Below are 21,734 nucleotides of genomic sequence, written 5' to 3' on the forward strand. Positions count from 1 at the left end.
CTTACCAAATGTGGCCTGCATCCTCAATAGGCTCTATACATTTGGAAAATTCATTGTATGATAACATTACAGCCAAGCGTTGCTAATGACAGGATTAGTCTTTTAACGTTGTACAGCTTGCTACAGATTGCATTTCACCCCGTCCCTTCTCCTCACACAGAAAGAGGCCTTCTACCCAGTAAACAGCTGCGTGGTATTACACTGATGCATGCCACATATAACTGAGCTGCCAAATGCTTGTGGCATGAACTCAGCTCCAAGACATGACGGAGATGTAGAACGGCTACAGCAGGATTTCTGAATCAGGATTTTAACCTTTTGCAAGGACGGAATATGTACATTGATAAAACCTCAGCTGCAGGGGCTTATAGTAAACTACTCAACAAGAAGTCAACTAATTCATTATATACAAATGGCTTTTAAGCAATACAATTAGATAATAACACCTAAATTCAATGTTACACACTCCTGGTTTGCATTTGCCATTGAGATCACAAGAGGATGGGCTCAAGGCAATGAAAAGGATAGTATATCAGAATGTGACTTTAGTTACAAAGCAATTGAACCTGGACTTAAAGCGGACCTGTCAAAGGGCTTTAGGTGGTTAAACTAAGTGCATGGCTGTATATGGCCTCTCAGTTTTGGTTTATGCATACCTTGCTTTTACAGATTGAGGCCACGTTCACACAACGAGTGACGCCGTCCGTTCTGTGTCAGTGAAGTACCGGCCAGATAAACTTAATTTCTATTGAATTAGGATGCGGGCGCATTCGTATGCGCTCGCATCACAATTCATTATTGCACGCTGGAGTCGCACTCTCCATTGTGTGCACTGTCAGGGTTGTGCGGCCGCTATTCATTGAATAGCGTCCGGACAAACCTAACATGTCAGCCACTAGCGATCCCAGCCGGAGTGTATACTATGTGTATACACTCTGGCCGGGATCCCATTGACTGCACTGCAATGCAAATTTTCTATTAATCACGGCTGCAAATCTGAATAATAGAAAATTTACATTGTGTTAACGATGCCTTAGCTCTCTAGTGCTGAGATGGTAGTCTTTTTTTTATAATATGGAAATGAGCTCCAAAAGCTCAGGGGGTGTTCCCCCTGGATGCAAAAGCGCTGGAGGGCTTAATCTGTACAAGCCAGATATGCATAAAATCAGACTGAGAAGCCCTTTATAACCATGCACTTAGTTTAACCATCTAACCCGGTGACAGGTCTTCTTTAAAACTACAAATATGTTATATCAGAATAACCCATATAACCAGCAGATTTGTACATATATCTTTAAGATAATAACATTCAATGAGGTAAATCTCATAATATCATATGGCAGGGTACCATAGGCTCCCTGCTCTTACAGTAAAGAATCTTTATCTGTGGTGATGTAGCAGTAGCTGATGCCTTTTTGTCATGGTTACAGTTCTGGGTAAAAATAGGTCATAGATTTTACAATGTTCACCTCTAAGTTGTCTCTTTTCTAAATTATGCAGCCCCGATTTTGTTACTGGTTTCTGCATTGATTCTACGAATTACCTTGGATAGCTAACTATGAGCTCTCTCCAGTTCTGCCCTGTCTTCCAAAACAGTATCCAGTATTCCAGTAGCCCAGTGACCCCTCTTTCACATACAAGGATGCCAATAACATACAGTAAACGACACATGATATATAGGCGCATTGTTACAGATTATATCATGGAGCCCAAGAGCTTCCAGTCCATCTCCAGTATACCATCCAGTATTATCTTGTAATAACTGGTGTTCTGCAAACCGAAATGAGTTTAATTCGACACTGCAAATGAAGTTTCAGTATTGAATTAGCAGAAATTGTTGGTTTTGTTATCTGAGTCTAAAAATGTTGATACTCAAGCAGAGGTAAATTATTATGTGCATAAGTCCAATGTAAGAATTCTTGTAGCACTCAAGCTCATAAAATCATGATCCTTTATTATTCACGAACACGAACACATCCAAAAAACACACAAGATGTGTACAGCAACGCGTTTCAACGTGACCGTCTTTTTCACAGCTTATACACCAAATATATAAAATAGCTCTTATATATATCAAAAAGTAAAAACAAGAAGGAAGTTCCACACTTACCCCCTCCTCCAAACCAGCGTCTAGGTGAATGTAATGCGCATGTGTCAAATCAAGACGCGCTTGTAATACCTGAATTCAGGCGCTGTGGTGGTGGGGCAAGGTAATCCTCCTAGTGGATGAACATGAACATTACACACTGCACTGCAAACAGAAAAACAACTCGAGATAGACATAATCATTTAGTGTCGCAACATTGTAAATAGCTAATAAATATACATCAAATCTGTTTTGTAGTTTAGTCCTTTAGGGAAGCAAGTGTCCAAGTTTAATATCCAGAAGGCTTCTCGATTGAGGACCTTCTGTGACCAGTTTCCTCCTCTACAATCTTTGTAAACTTTTTCCAGACCAAAAAATGAAAAATATTGCAAGTCCCCATTATGTACAGTATTAAATTGTTTTGCTGCACCTGATACATTTTCGCCTCTGCGGAGACACACAGGATTATGCATCCAATGACGTTTACAACTGGAAAAGATATAAAGCTCCTAAATCTATTCTAAAGAAACCAAAAAGAACCATAAGTCGCACAGTGAGTTTCTCATCAACAGAAATGGATACAACAGATGAGACCACGATATCTGAACCAGAAACACCACCACCATCAAATGAAAATGTGAACACAACCCAAAAGAAATCAAAAAACGCAAAAGGAAGCGGAGGCGGAGGCCTACCTGAAAGACAGTAAGGAGGTCTTAAAATCAATGTGCAATTTTGAGTGGAAAAAGTCATACAGATGGTTCTCATGTGATGTGGTGGGTCTTTATTCATGCATACCCCACGATTTAGCTTTAGTCTCGCTTGAATATCATCTTAAGAAAGCTAACCTATACTCCAATGAAATTAATGAATTTATTTTGTCATCTGTAAATTATCTTCTTAAAAATAATTATTTTTTGTTTGAAGGTGAATATATTTTTTTCAGGTCACTGGAGCCCCGATGGGGTCATGTTTCTCCCCCACGCTCGCAAATTTATACATGTCGTGGTGGGAGGACATGTTCCTCTTTTCGGATCAAAATCCATTTAAGGAATGCATTGTGTGGTATGGGCGGTACATTGACGACCTCTTGTTCATCTGGGGTCGCAATGTACCGCCCATAGAGGGTTTTGTAAATTACATTAATGATAATAACTACAACATCAGATTCACTAACACAGGTTTGGTAGAGACGGTAGACTTCCTGGACCTCACCCTTACGGGAGATACGGTGAATGGCACTGTTATTACTTCCCTGTATAGGAAGCCGATTGCTTGTAACAGTATTTTGGAAGCCACCAGTTGTCACCCTAAACACACAATATCTGCAATCCCGAAAGGAGAATATCTTAGGACAAAGAGAGCATGCTCCAGAGAGGAAGACTATGCTAGAGAGGTCAAAGGGATAGACGAAAGATTACGTAAAAGAAAGTATGCTCCCTGGATGCTGAATAGAGCCAAACGGCTATCAGCCGAGAGGGATCGTTCATCTCTGCTGTTCTCATCAAGTAGGGATAATAGCAGAGATGATAGATCCAATAAAAGAGTAACTTTCAGTACAGCATATAGTCTACAGTTTTCTGAAATAAAAAAGATTTTTAACAAACATTTACCCATCCTGTACCAAGATGAGAAATTAAACAGGATCCTAGAGGGAGGATGTGATGTGGTTGCGAGAAGAGGGATCACGATTGGTAATCTAATTTCCCCCACAATACCAAAACATAATGTGAATAGGGGTAGAACATGGCTCTCCCAGAAGGGTTTCTTTCCATGCGGGGGATCTCGGTGTAATGTATGCAAATATGCAAAGAAGACTGCTACTTTTAACACAGATGATCAAAAGAAGAGTTTTCATATTAAAGGGGATATCCAGCGCTACAAAAACATGGCCACTTTCTTCCAGAGACAGCCCCTCTCTTGTCTCCAGCTTGGGCGGGGTTTTGCTGCTCAGTTCCATTGAAGTGAATGGAGCTTAATTGCAAACCGCAGCTGAACTGGAGACAAGAGTCGTGTTGTCTCTGAAAGAAAGTGGCCATGTTTTTGTAGCACTGGATAACCCCTTTAAGTCATTTTTAAATTGTAACACAGATCATGTAATTTATGTCATCTCATATTCTTTTTGCAGCAAATCATATGTAGGCTGCACCACAAGAAGACTAAAAACCCGCATTGCAGAACATATTTATGATATTGGCCGCAGAGGCGAAAATGTATCAGGTGCAGCAAAACATTTTATAACTGTACATAATGGGGACTTGCAATATTTTTCATCTTTTGGTCTGGAAAAAGTTTACCAAGACTGCAAAGGAGGAAACTGGTCACAGAAGGTCCTCAATCGAGAAGCCTTCTGGATATTAAACTTGGACACTCGCTTCCCTAAAGGACTAAACTACAAAACAGATTTGATGTATATTTATTAGCTATTTACAATGTTGCGACACTGAATAATTATGTCTATCTCGAGTTGTTTTTCTGTTTGCAGTGCAGTGTGTAATGTTCATGTTCATCCACTAGGAGGATTACCTAACCCCACCACCACAGCGCCTGAATTCAGGTGTTACAAGCGCGTCTTGATTTGACACATGCGCATTACATTCACCTAGACGCTGGTTTGGAGGAGGGGGTAAGTGTGGAACTTCCTTCTTGTTTTTACTTTTTGATATATATATGAGCTATTTTATATATTTGGTGTATAAGCTGTGAAAAAGACGGTCACGTTGAAACGCGTTGCTGTACACATCTTGTGTGTTTTTTGGATGTATTCGTGTTCGTGAATAATAAAGGATCATGATTTTATGAGCTTGAGTGCTACGAGAATTCTTACATTGGACTTATGCACCTTATGTATGGACCAGAATTATTAATAAGCATTATTATGGTTGAGGGGTGAACCTACTCGTTTACAGTTTAAATTATTATGTATGAGAGAATACATTTATTTAAGATGACAAGTAATAGAAAGCCGTGTGCTACAGCAGCCATCACAGTTATACAGTCATTCATTACTGGTTATTACCTAAATTATTTGTTTCAATTAATTTTGTTTCCAGGATGAGCATATGCTGAACAATGAGGCAGAAAACATAATAATGTTAAACACTTTGTTCTTTGATCATAAACCAGCTGAAAAAATTTCCCTAAAAAAATCCTATATCAACTACTACACCCGACAATACAGAACATAGAGTTACTTATTTAAAGAAGCACTCCAGAGAAAACAGAGATATCTCTCATGCAGGTTCCGAGGGGGGCAGTTATTCACCAATATCTATGTTAAGCACCGCCCCTGAAGTTCTGTACTAGGTAGTACATACATTTATCTAGTAGTGTTCTTTTAAAGACACAGGAGAAAGAACTACATATTTTCTCAATGCCACAGAGGGCTTTTAAGTCCGAGGTAGGGGTATTAAAAGGGTCTACCAAGAGTTGGGTTAATCTTTAAAAACTCCTATAAAGTGGCCACAGTAGGAAAAGTAATATTATATATACACCATATATATTTGCTGCTTTCAATATTATTGTGAGCATCCCCATCAATGACATATCACAACCTATTGCAACCAACCAGGTCCCAACTGATCTCCACTTCTTGGTCCAATCTCAACACACAGGAAGTGAGTCCCTGCTGTGGCCAGTGATTGGCTGAGCAAGCACTTCCGGTGTGTCAAGACAGTACCAGGAAGTTGAGATTAGCAGGGACTCAGTGAGACAACAGTGAGAAAATAGTTTTTAATCGAGTCTGCCCCTTTTATACAAAAATATTTAATTAGTTGAAAATGTTGAAACATGCAAAAAAACATATACCGATTACTGTATTGATAGGTTATTGATTTTGTGCCACTCCAGAGCACCAATCCCTAATACTGATCCTTTATTATTATATTTACAGTAAAGATGAGAGGTCTATGTGATATCACATAATGTGGCATTAGCATGGATGACACACCCCTTAAAGGGGCAGTCTATAACCGTTCTTTTTTTAAGGCTATACAAGGCGTCTGTCAGCTGTGACTCCCAGCAATCAGCTGTAATTTATGAAGGGACATGGTGCCATGTGTCCAGTATCCCTGCAGCACCACCACAGGAGAAATTAAGTATAATGGTATGTGCACACTACAGAACCCGGGCGGATCACCCGCAGTGGATTCCGCAGCTCGCCCCTGCGCACATTTCCGCCTGTGCCATAGATTCCATTCTATACACAGGCAGATTCCGCCGTCCGCCTAAAGAATGAACTTGTTCATTATTCGGGCAGATGGCAAAATCTGCCTGACCATAGAATGGAGTCTATGGCACAGGCGAAGATGCACACGGCCACGAGCGGGGCAAGCTGCAGAATCCGCAGCGGTTAATCCGCCTGGGTTCCGTAGTGTGCACATTCCCTGACTCATTTAAATGGCTTAGGTAACCATGTAATGAAACAATCTTTGTAGTTGCTCTTTGTTCTAGCTAATACATTAAGGTCCTGATTGGGGGACCACCTTCCACTGATAAAGAATTCCCTAATAGGGTAATAAAAAAAAGTAAAAAAATATTTACACCCTCTGTAGGAGATAACAATCTACACAAAGTGATACAACTGAGGCAGAATTCTGCATTATGAATTTCCGCACATATTCCGCAGCATACAAAGCTGAAAGCGGAAATTCAAATCCCATTGACTTCAAATCCTGCCTAACTTGAAAAGGGATCCATCAGGTTTTTATCAGGGTTCTGGTAGAAAGAAACCAAACCTTGAAAGAAAAAGGGTAAAATTTCCGGGCGTTGATTTTTATAGCAAGTTAGAATTAAAGACGTTAAGACTGATGATCTGTAAGGAACATTGCCCTCTAAAATAGTCTTTGAGTCATCCCCTTCTGTTGAGACCTTAGCTATTTCTATTTTTTTTAAAGCTATGTGACAAGTGATTGCTTACGTAAGACCAACATAGGACTGTACATTGGGTTCACAATCTTATTTCCCTTTCTCATAATACATATACATATTAACCCTTTCAGGACCGGTCCAGATAGTCCCTTGAGGACCAGAGCAGTCTCCCTTTATGTGGTTATACCTCCGTGATGCTATAAATTATCCTAGCAATTCTGAGGATGTTTTCTTATGACATTTTGTACTTTAGGTTAGTGGTAACATTTGGCCAATATCCGTACAATTTTCGTGTGAAAAATGCCCACACTTCATGGAAAAATTACAAAATTACTTATTTTCGATTTTTTTTCTCCTGCGGTCACCGTGCGAGTTTAGCTATGTAATTATTTTATTGCCAGCGTCATTAGGCACACAGCAATACCGAATATGTGTACTTTTTTATTTATTTATTTTTTCTACAATTATTATTGCATTGGGTGCTATGGGGATTTTATGTGTTTTGCACCTTATTTATTTATTTTTATTTATATGTGTGTTTTGTTTACTGTTATACTGTTATACCCACCATGGGGACATCACTATTTGATTGCCTGATTACAGATCTGCATTGCTTTGTAACATGCCTGTAATAGGCAAAGCTAATCAGGCTCAGCCTTAGGGTGGTATTACACGGGCCGATGGGGGCCCGATAATACCTGTAAACGAGCAGCGATCTGCTAGATCGTCGCTTGTTTACTGGACCTATTACATGGCCCGATAATCGTTAAACAAGGGCTGCAGGGACATCGTTACCGATGTCCTTGCAGCCCTTGCTTAACTATATACATTACCTATCCACGTTCCAGGGCTGCTGCTGCGGTCTTCTTCTCCCAGTCCCGCGCGCTCTAACTTCAGAGTGGCCTGTCAGCTGACAGGCCGCTCAGCCAATCACAGGCCGGGACCGTCGCGGCCTGTCAGCTGACAGGCCACTTTGAAGCTAGAGCGAGCGGGACCCGGGGAGAAGAAGACAGCAGCAGCAACCCTGGAACATGGATAGGTAATGTATATTGTCAGTCGCTGGCCACGCATCGCTATTACACGAAAATAGGTCCAAACCTATATCAATGATCGTTGTCATCGGCTGACGTTGTATTTATTACATGGAGCGATAATCGGCCGAACCGTTAGTATTGTTTTATGAATTGCCGAACTGTTCGGGTTCGGAAACGTTCTCCAAATCCGAACACTCAGCATTTGACTCCTGGTGGCTGGAGAAGTTGGATGCCGCCCTAGGGTTGCCAGGAAGGCATGGATACAGTCTATGGCTATTTTGAAATTTTTCAAGACTTCCTAGGGTTGCATCTAACCGCCAGCTGCCGGTAGACAAATGCTGAGTGTTCGGGTTCAGAGAACTTTGCCGAACCTGAACAGTTTAGCAAGTTCGCTCAACACTACCTGTTAGTATTATTTTGTGTGCGTTTGAAAAGAAATTGGAAGACACCTTACCAACTATAGATATGAACGCCACATTTACATGTTGTCTATGGTCATATTTGAAATTAGAGAGAATTTTTACAATTTGACAAAAGACACACAGACTTGTCACTAGTGATTGTGCTATTGCGTTATTTTATGCAAAATTGGGCATTTAAAAATGTCAACATTTTACAGATGAAAACTCCCGTCCATTGGCAAGTTTCCTTGTAACCAATGTAAGAGCCTGACCGGGTGTTTCCGGGAAGTACTCACTTAGACATGGCAAAGATCTATCCATTGGCTGATTTACAAATCTCTTGTCTTCCACGTCAGACAAATGTTGAGGTTCTTCGTCACTGCTGAGACTAAGATGTTCTGGGCCTATTTCCAGAGATTACCACCACGCTGTAAACCACAGCACAACGAGCCAACGTTGGATCCTATAACCTGTGAATATCTGTCTGACAACTGGTATCATCACTTAACACAAGAGTAGGGAACTAAAATGTTGGGGAACCCCAAAAAAGAATGTCTCCCGTAAGTGATCCAGGAGGTTTCTGAAGTCATTGTCCTTTCTACATTGTCTTTGAGAGTCCTTCCTCCTATAATGGATGGGAAAGCAGCAGCACAATGGTATTCAGAGACTCTCCAGTAGCTAGTGACAGTGGCCACACACGTCTAGATTTTGGCTTTGTGCTTCACATAACTTTGTATTGTTTTGCTTTTTCTTGGCAACTGCTCATGGCCGTCATATGATTGGGTGCTTGGAATTGTGTTCTATTTTGGATGCCACATAGATCTTGTGGTTAGAACAAAAACCCTCCTACGCCCTCCTTGTTGGATAACATTATAATGATATAACAATGTTTAGATGTTTTAACCCCTTAGTGCCACCTTTGGACTTAGGCTATTTTTTATATAGTTTTCCTTTTTTAGTATTATATTTTTATTATTTTTTTTATTATCAATTTTTAAACTATAATGATTGTAGTTTACTTAAAGGGGCATTTTCATCTCAGCTTGTTATCCCTACTCATAAGATTAGGGACAACAAGGGTGAGCGCTTCATTCATTGCGGGGATGATTGCCTCTCTGGTATCAGGATCATTGACCCAATGATCAACTTCTTCTCCCCCTATCCTATAAATTAGGGATAACATGGGAATAATGTGCTGGGACATTAGCACAATTTTTACAAATTTCCCCAAGTAGGAGCAAGGAAAATACAAACTTTTTCCAGACCCAGTTCATCTGTTAACCCCTTCCTAAGGTGTCTACCAAATATGTTTTAAGAGAAACAGATTGCTGAACTCAGGGAGACCAGCCAAACGACAACACTGCCGGCTGCTAGTGAAAGCGCTCAATGCAGTGAAGTCCTAGGTGCATTGCCCCCTGGGAAACATGAATATGCAAAAGAGGAGCCCGTGGAGCCTCATTGAAAAATCTCAAAACACAGGACAAGCCAGATATCCCTCCGGGAAAGGACCCAGCCAAAGGGCAGCTTCTGTTAGGAAACCACCAAATCCACCATAATAAGTGGCCCTATAAGTCAATGTAATGACAAGGGATAAACCAAGGCCGGGTAACCATCCACATACAGCTGTTTCGGGGTGTTGCCCCTGATCAGTGTGGAGCATGATTCTGGCTAGGTGGGAGCAATGCCTAGTAGAGCCACAAGAGAAACAGATCGCTGATCTCAGGGAGACCAGCCAAACGACAACACTGCCGGCTGCTAGTGAAAGCGCTCAATGCAGTGAAGTCCTAGGTGCATTGCCCCATGGGAAACATGAATATGCAAAAGAGCTCCACGGGCTCCTCTTTTGCTTTTTACCAAATATGTTTGTCATTGGAGAAGTATAGCCCTTTCTGGAAACTAGTGTCTTGCGTGCACGTTACAACTAGTGTTGAGCGAACATCAGAAAATTGTTTGGGTTTGGCCACGTTGGATGTCGCCCTAGGGAGATTTGGAAAACCAGTGAAGTGAATTGAAATTTCAAAAAACAGCTGAGAGCGGAGAGTTCTGGATGCTAATACCCCACCAATCCAAAACTGATGACCTTCCTATCGATCAATTATGCGTCCCTGGACACCCCCTTTAAAGATTAACACCTATACCTTGAATTTCATAATTAAAAACAGTGGAAATTCAGTATTTCAAAGTGAATTGTGGCAAATCTGAAACGTATCTTTACTACAGTCAAAAAAACTCAGCACTGTTATATCTTATTGATTTACATCATCTAATTGTGCACAGTGGAAACAGCAGCTACATAATAGGACATCAATAAAATGTGTATTTCTGCGATCGAGTTATATGGTTATTGCTTTAGAGCTTGTAAATTGAGTTTACTTACCAAGAATAATTTATAGGTTTACTTTAATCCTAATTGCTATAGGGGAAAAACAGTCTATTCATCATGCTGAGAGTCGGGAAGCCTAATGGAGGACATAATGCAGGGTACAGAAGCGTTTGTTACTGTGCATTACCCTAATAACAATCTACTTAGAAGAACTTGTTTAACACTTATAGAATTACTGTGAAAATCGTTTCCTATATAAGCTAATCGTTAGGTATTGTAGGAGTGCTTCAAAAAATAACTAGGCAGAAAAGTGGTATTATGGGGCACATGATCCCTTTATAAGGTTTAGCTTTCTAACACCGGGTACGACTCTCCTTGTCCTCAGTACAATCTGAATATCTTAAAGCAGGGGTGTCAAACTCATGGCCCTCCAGCTTTTGCAAACTACAATTCTTATCATGCCGGGACAGCCAAAGCTTTAGCTCTCCAGGCATGATAGGAATTGTAGTTTTGCAACATCAAGACCAACGTGATTTTGACATTTGTGCCATATCTTTTAAAGTAAATGTACCATCAGGTACATTGCTTTGGGTATTTTACAACAAGGGATTGGTGCACCGGCGTGGGGAGGCCAGTGACGAGCACCGGCATGGAGCACTGGCCCCCAATGGGATGATCTCCCCTTTGTGCAGTACTGCAGTACCGACCAGATGAACTCCAATTCTACTGAATTGGGATGCAGGCTCATCCTTGTGCACCCGCATCCCAATTCACCATAGCCAACAATGGAGATTGCGGCCAGAGCTGCACTCTCCATTGTGTCAACTGACAGGTCTGTGCGGCCACTATTCAATGAATAGTGGCCGCACAAAACTGATCTCTGGATCTCGGCTAGAGCATATACTATGTGTATACACTTCCGGCCGGGATCCCATTCATTTTCAATTGAAAGTATTTTTTTAATTAATCATGGCCGTTGTTGCAAATTGCAACAACGGCCGTTACTAATTTGAAAAAACTACGTTGTGTGAACATAGCCTTAAAGTGTAGGTGGGTGAAGGTGGGTGTTGCCTTTCAAAGTAGGGGGCAATAGAGAAGGTGTTACTGTGCCTTTCTTCCTTGTGCAAGTTATTGGCTTTGCTGCAGTTACTGTGTGGTTTGGCCATATGATCTATGAGCAAAGCATATTTTATATGATGGAGGAAAAACGAAAATAAAAGAGACAACCCTAAACAACATCATGGACATGTGAAGTGACGGGAAGTGTCGCTCTAATAAGACATGTCTTCTAGACCATGAGGCGTCCAGTGTAATCGCCCTGGCGAGCAGAGAATGCCACTTTGGTTGTTGCTAGTGTATACCTTTACAGTGTTGTTGTTACCACTCTTCATATTTAGGCCATATAAAACACAAATAGAAATGGTGAATTATGTGCTGCGCTCATCTAACCTATGTACAACACAGTAACAAACATTGCTAATTATACCGGGCGGTCATGTGGCTGGCAAAGCTTGTTGCTTTATATAAGCATGGCAGCTTGAATACTTGAGATGACTTCTAGAAGGTAAATGAGAAGAACATCTATTCCCCTGTTCCATCCAAGGACCATGACTGATATGTTTGGGTTTACATTTTCTGGGAAACCTGATCTACTCCAAAAGTGAAAATTTGTATGGTACTATGGTTGTGAACTCCCCCCTCCCATGTGTCACATGGAGGAAGATGAGACACTGTATGGGGGGCTGAGCTCGTGTAAATCCTATCTCATAGGATGAGATTCTTGGTTATAATAATTGAGATTTCTTTGAGGATGTAACCATTCACTCGCCAAGATGTCCAAAGATTTACCTAATGTACTGAACGGACATTTGTCACAGTATAATGGTGGACATACACATTAGATAGAAGGCCGGGTTCACGCTGCGTTTTTGCTATCCGTTAATGAATGAATTTTTAAATGGTTACTTTTAAAGGAGAAGTCCGGCCATTTGTGATATCTGGCAGTCAGCAGGGGCAGGATTAGGAGTACAAACTTACCCACAGTTAGCGGCAGGACTAGCCTCAGGACCCCCACTGGAAGGTATTTTCCTCCAAATTGTAATGCCTGTTTCAGCTTATGGACTGGCCAGTCCATCAGCCAGTCATGACGTGTCAGCACTGGATATAATGGATCTCGGCGCGGGTCCGAAGGCCAGTCCCACAAGCACGGGGACAGGTAAGTTTATACGCCTAATCAAATTCCCCCCTGCCGTCTGCCAGATTTTTAAAATGGTCGAACTTCTCTTTTAACGTGCACAAAAACATGGTCAACCAAGTTTTTGGGTACACTAAAAAAAAATATTTATAAAAGAAGTCAATGGAAAAATGGATCAAAACAGATTGTGCACAATTGCATCCGTTTTTGCATCCCTTTTTTCATCTGATGTCCCTCCCCCCCCCCCATAAACCGTATATGTTTGACGGATTGCAAAAACGTAGCGTGAACCTAGACGAATTAGGCTTATGATAGGACAACCATCAAGCAAATGACAGTGTGATGAACAATCATTTCACAGAGGCAGATGGACATATTTTAAGATGCCCATACACTTTAGACTAAACTGGGGCCAGGGTCGGGCATGTTCGATTATTACGGTTGAACATTCATACGTTCTCTATGGGGAGGGGTAATTCGCAGACAGACAGACGCTTTTCTCTCCAAGAACAAAAGGGTCAGGCCGTGAAATTTTAACCCCCCCATCTCCACCTACATCATCTGTCTGTAGAGACTCAGGAGGCCCCCGTACACTTTATAGTGATGGCCAAAACTGCTGCTAGCACAGGGTAGAATAATGTGTATTGAGAATTATACCCCCACCCCACTCCCCATAGAAAACACATGAACTAGCCGTGCTGAAAGTTTGTGTGTATGGGAAAGGTTTGGAGAGATAGCTGTTGGCCGAAGGGACCCTCTGCTTACAGTTAAATAACGTGTATGGCCATCCTTAGTCCATATTGCCAGTTACATAATCATTGAGACTGAGGGAAGGATAAGCGACTTTTCTGGGAAAGTTCTTGGCACAATCTGAGAATGTTCTAAGAATACTCTTTCCTTGAAAAATCATTCATTTGAATGGAGATGTGGTATTGTTCCCTGTGCAGCAGTTAGCCACGATCTCTAATGTGTAAAGGATTCCACGTACATTAGAAAAACTTTCTAATTGGTTAAATAAACATTCAACATCTATAGCATGTATATGGTCGCTTTAGGGAAAAAGCCAAAGGGTATTTAAACTCTTTGTTCTTGGGATCAGCAACAATATCATAGGTAGGGCCCCAACTGATCTTAAAGTTAATGTATCAACTAGAATAGACTGAAGCCGACCTTATTCACCTCTATGGGAGAGTTTTGTAGGCATGCTGTGTGGCCTGTGCAGAGGCCATAGTGTGGGGAGGGAGGAGGCTGAGCCCTATCTCATGTACATACTGGTGTCACATTTTATTGTAATCCTGCCATTGATTATATGGAGGACACAGCTACCAAGTGTTCTTTTTGAAACAGGAAACATCAGCCTAGTTGTGGCTAGAATAAAAACTACTACAGCATTAGATGAGTGTTATTATTCAATATGAAATATTATTTCCATGCCCCCATGTCTACATGACCATAAAAATCAATTAAAAAACATAGATAATATAGGAATACATAATAACATATGTAGTATAGGAATCAAATGGATCATTTCTGGAGCCCTCCTATAATAATACAGATAATCTTTCAACAATAAGGTTAATCCTACCAAAAAGAAAGATTCTTGGGAGATGTTATTTTGGTGATTATTATATGTAAATTATCTATAGTTATAGAAATGGTTAATGAGTTTTTCACTGATTTCTCTTCACAGGGGCCGGTGTATTTTTCCTCTCCAGTACAGAAGGCGACCAGATCAGTTTCCTGTTTGACTGCATCGTTCGTGGCATCTCTCCAACAAAAGGCCCGTTTGGTCTGCGCCCGGTGCTCCCAGGTTAATATTAGAAATGCAACAATGCAACATGTCATTTTAGACTTATTTGCGCATTTTTTTAAAAATCACGTAACCTATACATGTGCCTGAATGCAATAACACTACTAGGCATGAGATGAATATTGTATGTTAACATAAGTGATACATTGATCCAGGGATTATTCTGATTGCCATTGGATTCGGGAAGAAAGTTCCCCCTGTGATGGAGCAATGGGCATCTGCCTCATAAGGGTTTTTGCCTTCCCCTGGATTAACACAGTAGGGTTTCTCTATGTTGAACCTGATGGCCTCTTGTCTTCTTTCAACCTTATTAACTATGTAACTATGTTACTAAATGCCCATTCATGAAGACTTAATGGGGCATTTTTTTGTGCTTGCTCCACACAAACAGTCAAACATGCAGAGAAGAGAGATCCAAAATGGGGCCAATTGCCTTAGGTCACATCACTCTGGGACAGGAGGGACAAGAGCTTGTTGTCTCCTCATTTCCTTCTTATCCCTGGAGGGTGAGGTAGCATTATCACATGGCTGTTTCCCCTAACTAGTTTGCTGCAGTTTCAACAAGTAATAGGAAAGAGGTATACCTCCAGTTACATATTCTCTTTTCATAGGCCAGACCCATAACCATAACATATCCATGGTATTTACAACCCTTGCCCCACTTTGTTCTATGCCCATGATGTCCAAGATCACGGTCTTGCAAAGATCGCATTCTTGCAGACCTGTCAGTGAGATCTATACACTTCAGGTCCACATGAATAGGGCTGGGTTCACCCTACGTTTTTGCAACAACAAAAAAAAAAAGATGGAAAAATGGATGCATTTGTGTGCATCTGTTTTGATCAGTTTTTCTATTGACTTCCATTATAAAAAAAGACGGATCAAAACGCATCCGTTTTTTTAACGTGCACAAAAAAGTGATTGACCTAACTTTTTTTTTTATTTAATTTAAAAAAAACTTGCATTTTAATCCATTTTTTTTTTTATAATGGAAGTCAACGGAGAATCACAAATGCATCCGTTTTTCCATCCGTTTTTTGTAAAATCGAATGAAAAAAACGTAGTGTAAACCCAGCCTTAGCATTTTTGTGTTAACTTTTTTTCTGTAAAATTCAGGACCAACACAGAACAAAGAAATAACCTAGGAAAAATAGAGAAAAGTTGGCGTTTGATGCAACAAGTGAACATGATCTCAGGCCTTGGACTCTAACAAGTCTGAGTCTCAACCTGTCATGTAAACAAGTTATTTTTGGCAATTTCTCTGTCCCCGACACATCAGGTGAACAATTTCTTCTCATACAGAGCTGAAAAGTCTCTGTACAGCTGGATGCACATTGGAATAAAAGAAAAGCACAAGGATTATTGAACTCCATGCACTATGGGGCTGAGAGAACTAAAAATCAATGTCCTACAGGGGCCAGGAAAATCTTTATGTCCACAGGCTTTTTTTATCTTTTAAAGTTATATATATATATATATATATATATATATATATATATATATATATATATATACTTTCTTTTACTTTTACCAACTATACAGTACACTGTGTTAACAGTTTCTGAGAATGAATGGTGAAGTTAAATATATATATGTATACAGGAGTCTCACTATCCTACAGGGTATAAGGTTGCACAAGGGGCAGGCAGGGGGACGTGCAAAGTAAATAAATGAAGAACGGAACATTCAGGAAGAATTACCACCTGCTATTTATAGCGCTCAATGCAGAAGCTAGTTTTAATTGCATTTATTTTGTTTCATGTTTAGAATGGCTTAAAGATGTTCATTGCCTGAAATGAATAATCAGTGTTATAGTAATAATAAAGCTGAATATAATATTGATAGGATCAATAAGTAATAGGAGAGGAAGCAACAGTCGTAACCACAACATTGATAATAATATGTTAAGAACAATACAATAGTAATAATAATAATAATAATAATAATAATAATAATAAAAGCAATAATAATAATAATAATAATAAACACATAAAACTACTGCTACAACCAACATGAGTGTTATTAGTAGTATTTTTTTTTTCATGCGTATTGAGTAGGGATGAGCGAACTTTTGAAAAGTTCGGTTCGCTTCGATCCGGCGAACTTTCGTGAAGTTCGGATTCGTCTGAACCGAACCGAAAACGAACCTTGCTCTAACGGCTGAATGATTGCAGCTACAATAGTGGGAGTCTGATAGGGTATAGTTTCATTTAGTTGCAGTTGATATTACAATGAAAAAAGTTGGAAAAAAAAAGTACAAAAATAATGAGAAAAAAAAAATAAAATAATAATAATAGGAATAATAATAATAATAAAAATAAAATATAGTGAGTAAAAGTGCTAAAATAGTGACAAAAAATATTGAAAAAAAAAAGTTTACAAGGAGGATGCGGCCAGGGCCGTCTTAACAGCATTATGGGCCCCTGGGCAGAGGTGCAAATTGGGCCCCCCTCAACTGCCGCCATCAAATCCCCCACATCTTTGCATATAGTGCCAAACATAGTAGCCAATGCCCACATTTAGTGCCCCCCATAGTAGCCAATCCCCCCATAGTAGCCAGTGCCCCCATAGTAGACAGTGCCTTTCATAGTAGCCAGTGCCCCCCATAGTAGCCAGTGCCTCCATAGTAGCCAGTGCCCCCCATAGTAGCCAGTGCCCCCATAGTAGCCAGTGCCGGTATTGTTGAGGAGAGACAAGTTGAGCAGCAGGAGGAGGCAGCAGTTGATTGCTCGCCTCTCAGGCCAGTATTGTTGAGAAGAGACAAGTCGAGAAACAGGAGGAGGCACCAGTTGATTGTTTCCGGTCCAGTATTATTGAGGAGAGGCTACTGGAGGAGGAGGCAGCAGTTGATTGATTCCAGTCCAGTATTATTGAGGAGAGGTTACTTGAGGAGGAGGCAGCAGTTGATTGATTCCAGGCCAGTATTATCGAGGAGAGGCTACTTGAGGAGAAGGAGGCAGCAGTTGATCGATTCCAGGCCAGTTTTAATGAGGAGAGGTTACTTGAGGAGAAGAAGAAGGCAGCAGTTGATCGATTCCAGGCCAGTATTAATGAGGAGAGGCTACTTGAGGAGGAGGAGGAGGTAGCAGTTGATCGATTCCAGGCCAGTATTAATGAGGAGAGGCTACTTGAGGAGGAGGAGGAGGTAGCAGTTGATCGATTCCAGGCCAGTATTAATGAGGAGAGGCTACTTGAGGAGGAGGAGGAGGTAGCAGTTGATCGATTCCAGGCCAGTATTAATGAGGAGAGGCTACTTGAGGAGGAGGAGGCAGCAGTTGATCAATTCCAGGCCAGTATTAATGAGGAGAGGCTACTTGAGGAGGAGGAGGAGGCAGCAGTTGATTGATTCCAGGCCAGTATTAATGAGGAGAGACTACTTGAGGAGGAGGAGGAGGCAGCAGTTGATCGATTCCAGGCCAGTTTTAATGAGGAGAGGCTACTTGAGGAGAAGAAGAAGGCAGCAGTTGATCGATTCCAGGCCAGTATTAATGAGGAGAGGCTACTTGAGGAGGAGGAGGAGGAGGCAGCAGTTGATCGATTCCAGGCCAGTATTAATGAGGAGAGGCTACTTGAGGAGGAGGAGGCAGCAGTTGATCGATTCCAGGCCAGTATTATTGAGGAGAGGCTACTTGAGGAGGAGGCAGCAGTTGATTGATTCCAGGCCAGTATTATCGAGGAGAGGCTACTTGAGGAGGAGGAGGAGGCAGCAGTTGATTGATTCCAGGCCAGTATTATCGAGGAGAGGCTACTTGAGGAGCAGGAGGAGGCAGCAGTTGATTGATTCCAGGCCAGTATTATCGAGGAGAGGCTACTTGAGGAGGAGGAGGAGGCAGCAGTTGATCGATTCCAGGCCAGTATAATTAAAAACAGACTACTTGAGCAGCAGGAGGAGGCAGCAGTTGATTGATTCCAGGCCAGTATAATTAAAAACAGACTACTTAAGCAGCTGGAGGAGGCAACAGTTGATTGATTCCAGGCCAGTTTTATCGAGGAGAGGCTACTTAAGGAGGAGGAGGCAGCAGTTGATCAATTGCAGGCCAGTATTAATGAGGAGAGGCTACTTGAGGAGAAGGAGGAGGCAGCAGTTGATCGATTCCAGGCCAGTATTAATGAGAAGAGGCTACTTGAGGAGGAGGAGGAGGAGGCAGTTGATTGATTCCAGGCCAGTATTAATAAGGAGAGGCTACTTGAGGAGGAGGAGGAGGCAACAGTTGATTGATTCCAGGTCAGTATTATCGAGGAGAGGCTACTTGAGGAGGAGGAGGCAGCAGTTGATTGATTCCAGGCCAGTATTAATAAAGAGAGGCTACTTGAGGAGGAGGAGGCAGCAGTTGATTGATTCCAGGCCAGTATAATTAAAAACAGACTACTTGAAGAGCAGGAGGAGGCGGCAGTTGATCGATTCTAGGCCAGTATTATCGAGGAGAGGCTACTTGAGGAGGAGGAGGAAGCAGCAGTTGATTGATTCCAGGCCAGTATTATCAAGGAGAGGCTACTTGAGGAGAAGGAGGCAGCAGTTGATTGATTCCAGGCCAGTATTATCGAGGAGAGGCTACTTGAGGAGGAGGAGGCAGCAGTTGATCGATTCCAGGCCAGTATTATTAAAAACAGACTACTTCAGGAGCAGGAGGAAGCAGTAGTTGATCGATTCCAGGCCAGTATTATCGAGGAGAGGCTACTTAAGGAGGAGAAGGCAGCAGTTGATTGATTCCAGGCCAGTATTATCGAGGAGAGGCTACTTCAGGAGCAGGAGGAGGCAGTAGTTGATCGATTCCAGGCCAGTATTATGAGAGGCCACTTAAGTAGGAGGAGAAGCAGTTGATCGATTCCAGGCCAGTATTATTGAGGAGAGGCTACTTGAGGAGGAGGCAGCAGTTTATTGATTCCAGGCCAGTATTATCGAGGAGAGGCTACTTGAGGAGAAGGAGGAGGCAGCAGTTGATTGATTCTATGTCAGTATTATTAAAAACAGACCAGTTGAGGACCAGGAGAAGGCAGCAGTTGATGGCTCTCAGGCCAGTATTGTTAAAAACAGACAAGTTGAGAAGGCAGTTTCCACCCAGTATGTTTCCAAATAGACAATTGACGGTGGGGGCATTATTAGGAGTAGTATTCTTTTGGACCCAGAAGGACCTAGTACAGACAACTAAAGTTTGAAGCTAAGGATATGCACGTTGGTAAAAATCATTCTTTAAACATGACAACATGTTGATGTAGAGTTCAGCACAGGACAGTCAACGTTAAAAAAACACCCCCTCTAACATTACACCTATTCTAGCAGGATACGGATACGGTAAAATAGACAGAGAACCTCACCCTCAGAATCCATGAGGTGAAGAAAAGACATTTAAAAAGGTACAGATTCAAGAAGGCTTTACCCCAGTTCCATTATCCAAAAATACGTGTCCAATTTTCATTAAATTGACACCTCACTGGCACTTGCTTTACAAATTGACGCAACTACTCTGGTGTCAAACCTGTTGAATCTGGGCCTATGGCTGTTGGCGATACACGTATATATATATATATATATATATATTTTTTTTTTTTTTTATTTTTTTTTATTTTTTTTTTTCTTAAAGGACAACTCCCACGAAATTTTTTTTTAGCTTATTTAACACACATTACAAAGTTATATAACTTTGTAATGTGGTTAAATACCCGGTCTGGCCCCCTTCCCCCACTTTCGGACCCCCGACCCCCCCGCCCGGAAGTTAAAGAATATATACATTACCTATTACGATCATCACGGTCCTCTTCTCCCAGGCGGCATCTGGTGACGACGACGTCAGAGATGGGGGGCGGTCCGGGTCTTCTTCCTCCTCGGCGTCTTCATAGAGAGTGAATGGGACGGAAAAGGCTGCTGGTGCACATGCGCACCAGCAGCCTTTTCATTGGCTGGAGCGCATCACATGGCTTCCAGCTTCGTCAGCCCTGATTGGCTGAGGTTGCTGGAAGCCATGTGATGCGCTCCAGCCAACGAAAAGGCTGCCGGTGCGCAAGCGCACTGGCAGCCTTTTCCATCCCCAGGACCCGGAAATCAGAGACATCGCTGGACGGCAGACGGCGGTGACGGTGAGGCGGACGGCGGGCGAATGGAGTGGCGATCGTCACCGGAGGGATGGTGAGTATGGTGTCTGTGTGTGTCTGTGTTTTTTTTTGGGGGGGGGTCCTTTAACACCAGTTTGATGTCCTAACCGAGTGTAGCGTCCAATCCAATGGATGTATGCTTTTGTGTTTTTTAAGTGCTGTCACCAACTGGCTTAAAGGATAAGTCCGGTTAATTTATAAGTTTCTGGGTCAAGTAAGGGTACAGAAAGTTATTAATTGCCTGGACCTATCTTTTAAAGTGGGTAGGGGAAAAACCCCTGATGGAGTATGGGAGTGACCTCCCACCCTCGCTTTTGTCACTCCCAAAAAACGTCACCCTATGGGTACCTTCACATGTGGCTGCGGGTCTGCGAGTAAAATCCACAGGGCATTTTTATACCGTTGACCAAATGGCATTCAGTACTAGGGTGCCGGCTGGACATACGCAGTTCTGCGCTGAACTGGGTATTTGCGCCCAGCCCCATAGTACTGAAGGTGGCATAAAATAACTAAGAAACTAATTTTTTTTTTATATGAAGTTTTTTGGTTGCAGCTATACGGGGGTTGACGGCGCCCACCACAGCAGCAACAACTAGCGTCTCCTCTCAGTCACAGAACGGTAGCTGGTTCTGACTCTTCTCACTTTTCTCTGTCTTTTTTTTATATCTTTATCTCTGCCTGGATATCACAAGTTTTTTACTTCCTATCTCTGCCTATCTCTCCCTCTCTCTACCTCCCTGTAGCTATCTACTTGTTTGCCTATCTATCTATGTGCTTTCCCTCCCTAACTAGCACGGAGCTCCTCTCTCTCTGCAGTCTAGACACACAACGAGAAAGAGCATGGACGCTCAGGCACTTCCTGTTCCTGTAGTGACGTCACACACCTTGATATTTACATAATAACAGGATAAAAGGGATTATAGGAGT

The 21,734-nt window shown here is 41.8% G+C and overlaps 1 protein-coding gene across 3 annotated transcripts in view; it reads left to right on the plus strand.

The window, feature by feature from the left end:
• Positions 1–21,734, plus strand: part of DOK7 (docking protein 7) — an 80,847-nt gene that overhangs the window by 23,933 nt on the left and 35,180 nt on the right. For all 3 annotated transcript variants that reach the window (XR_011363813.1, XM_069976395.1, XM_069976397.1), the window contains exon 5: positions 14,598–14,717. Coding sequence is in view for 2 of the 3 variants with exons in the window: in XM_069976395.1 (XP_069832496.1) it covers positions 14,598–14,717 (120 nt within the window). In the remaining variant the exon portion in view is untranslated. The remainder of the gene's footprint in view (positions 1–14,597; positions 14,718–21,734) is intronic.

This window comes from Dendropsophus ebraccatus, chromosome 7, assembly GCF_027789765.1.
Source record: "Dendropsophus ebraccatus isolate aDenEbr1 chromosome 7, aDenEbr1.pat, whole genome shotgun sequence".
Classification (NCBI taxonomy): Eukaryota; Metazoa; Chordata; class Amphibia; order Anura; family Hylidae; genus Dendropsophus; species Dendropsophus ebraccatus.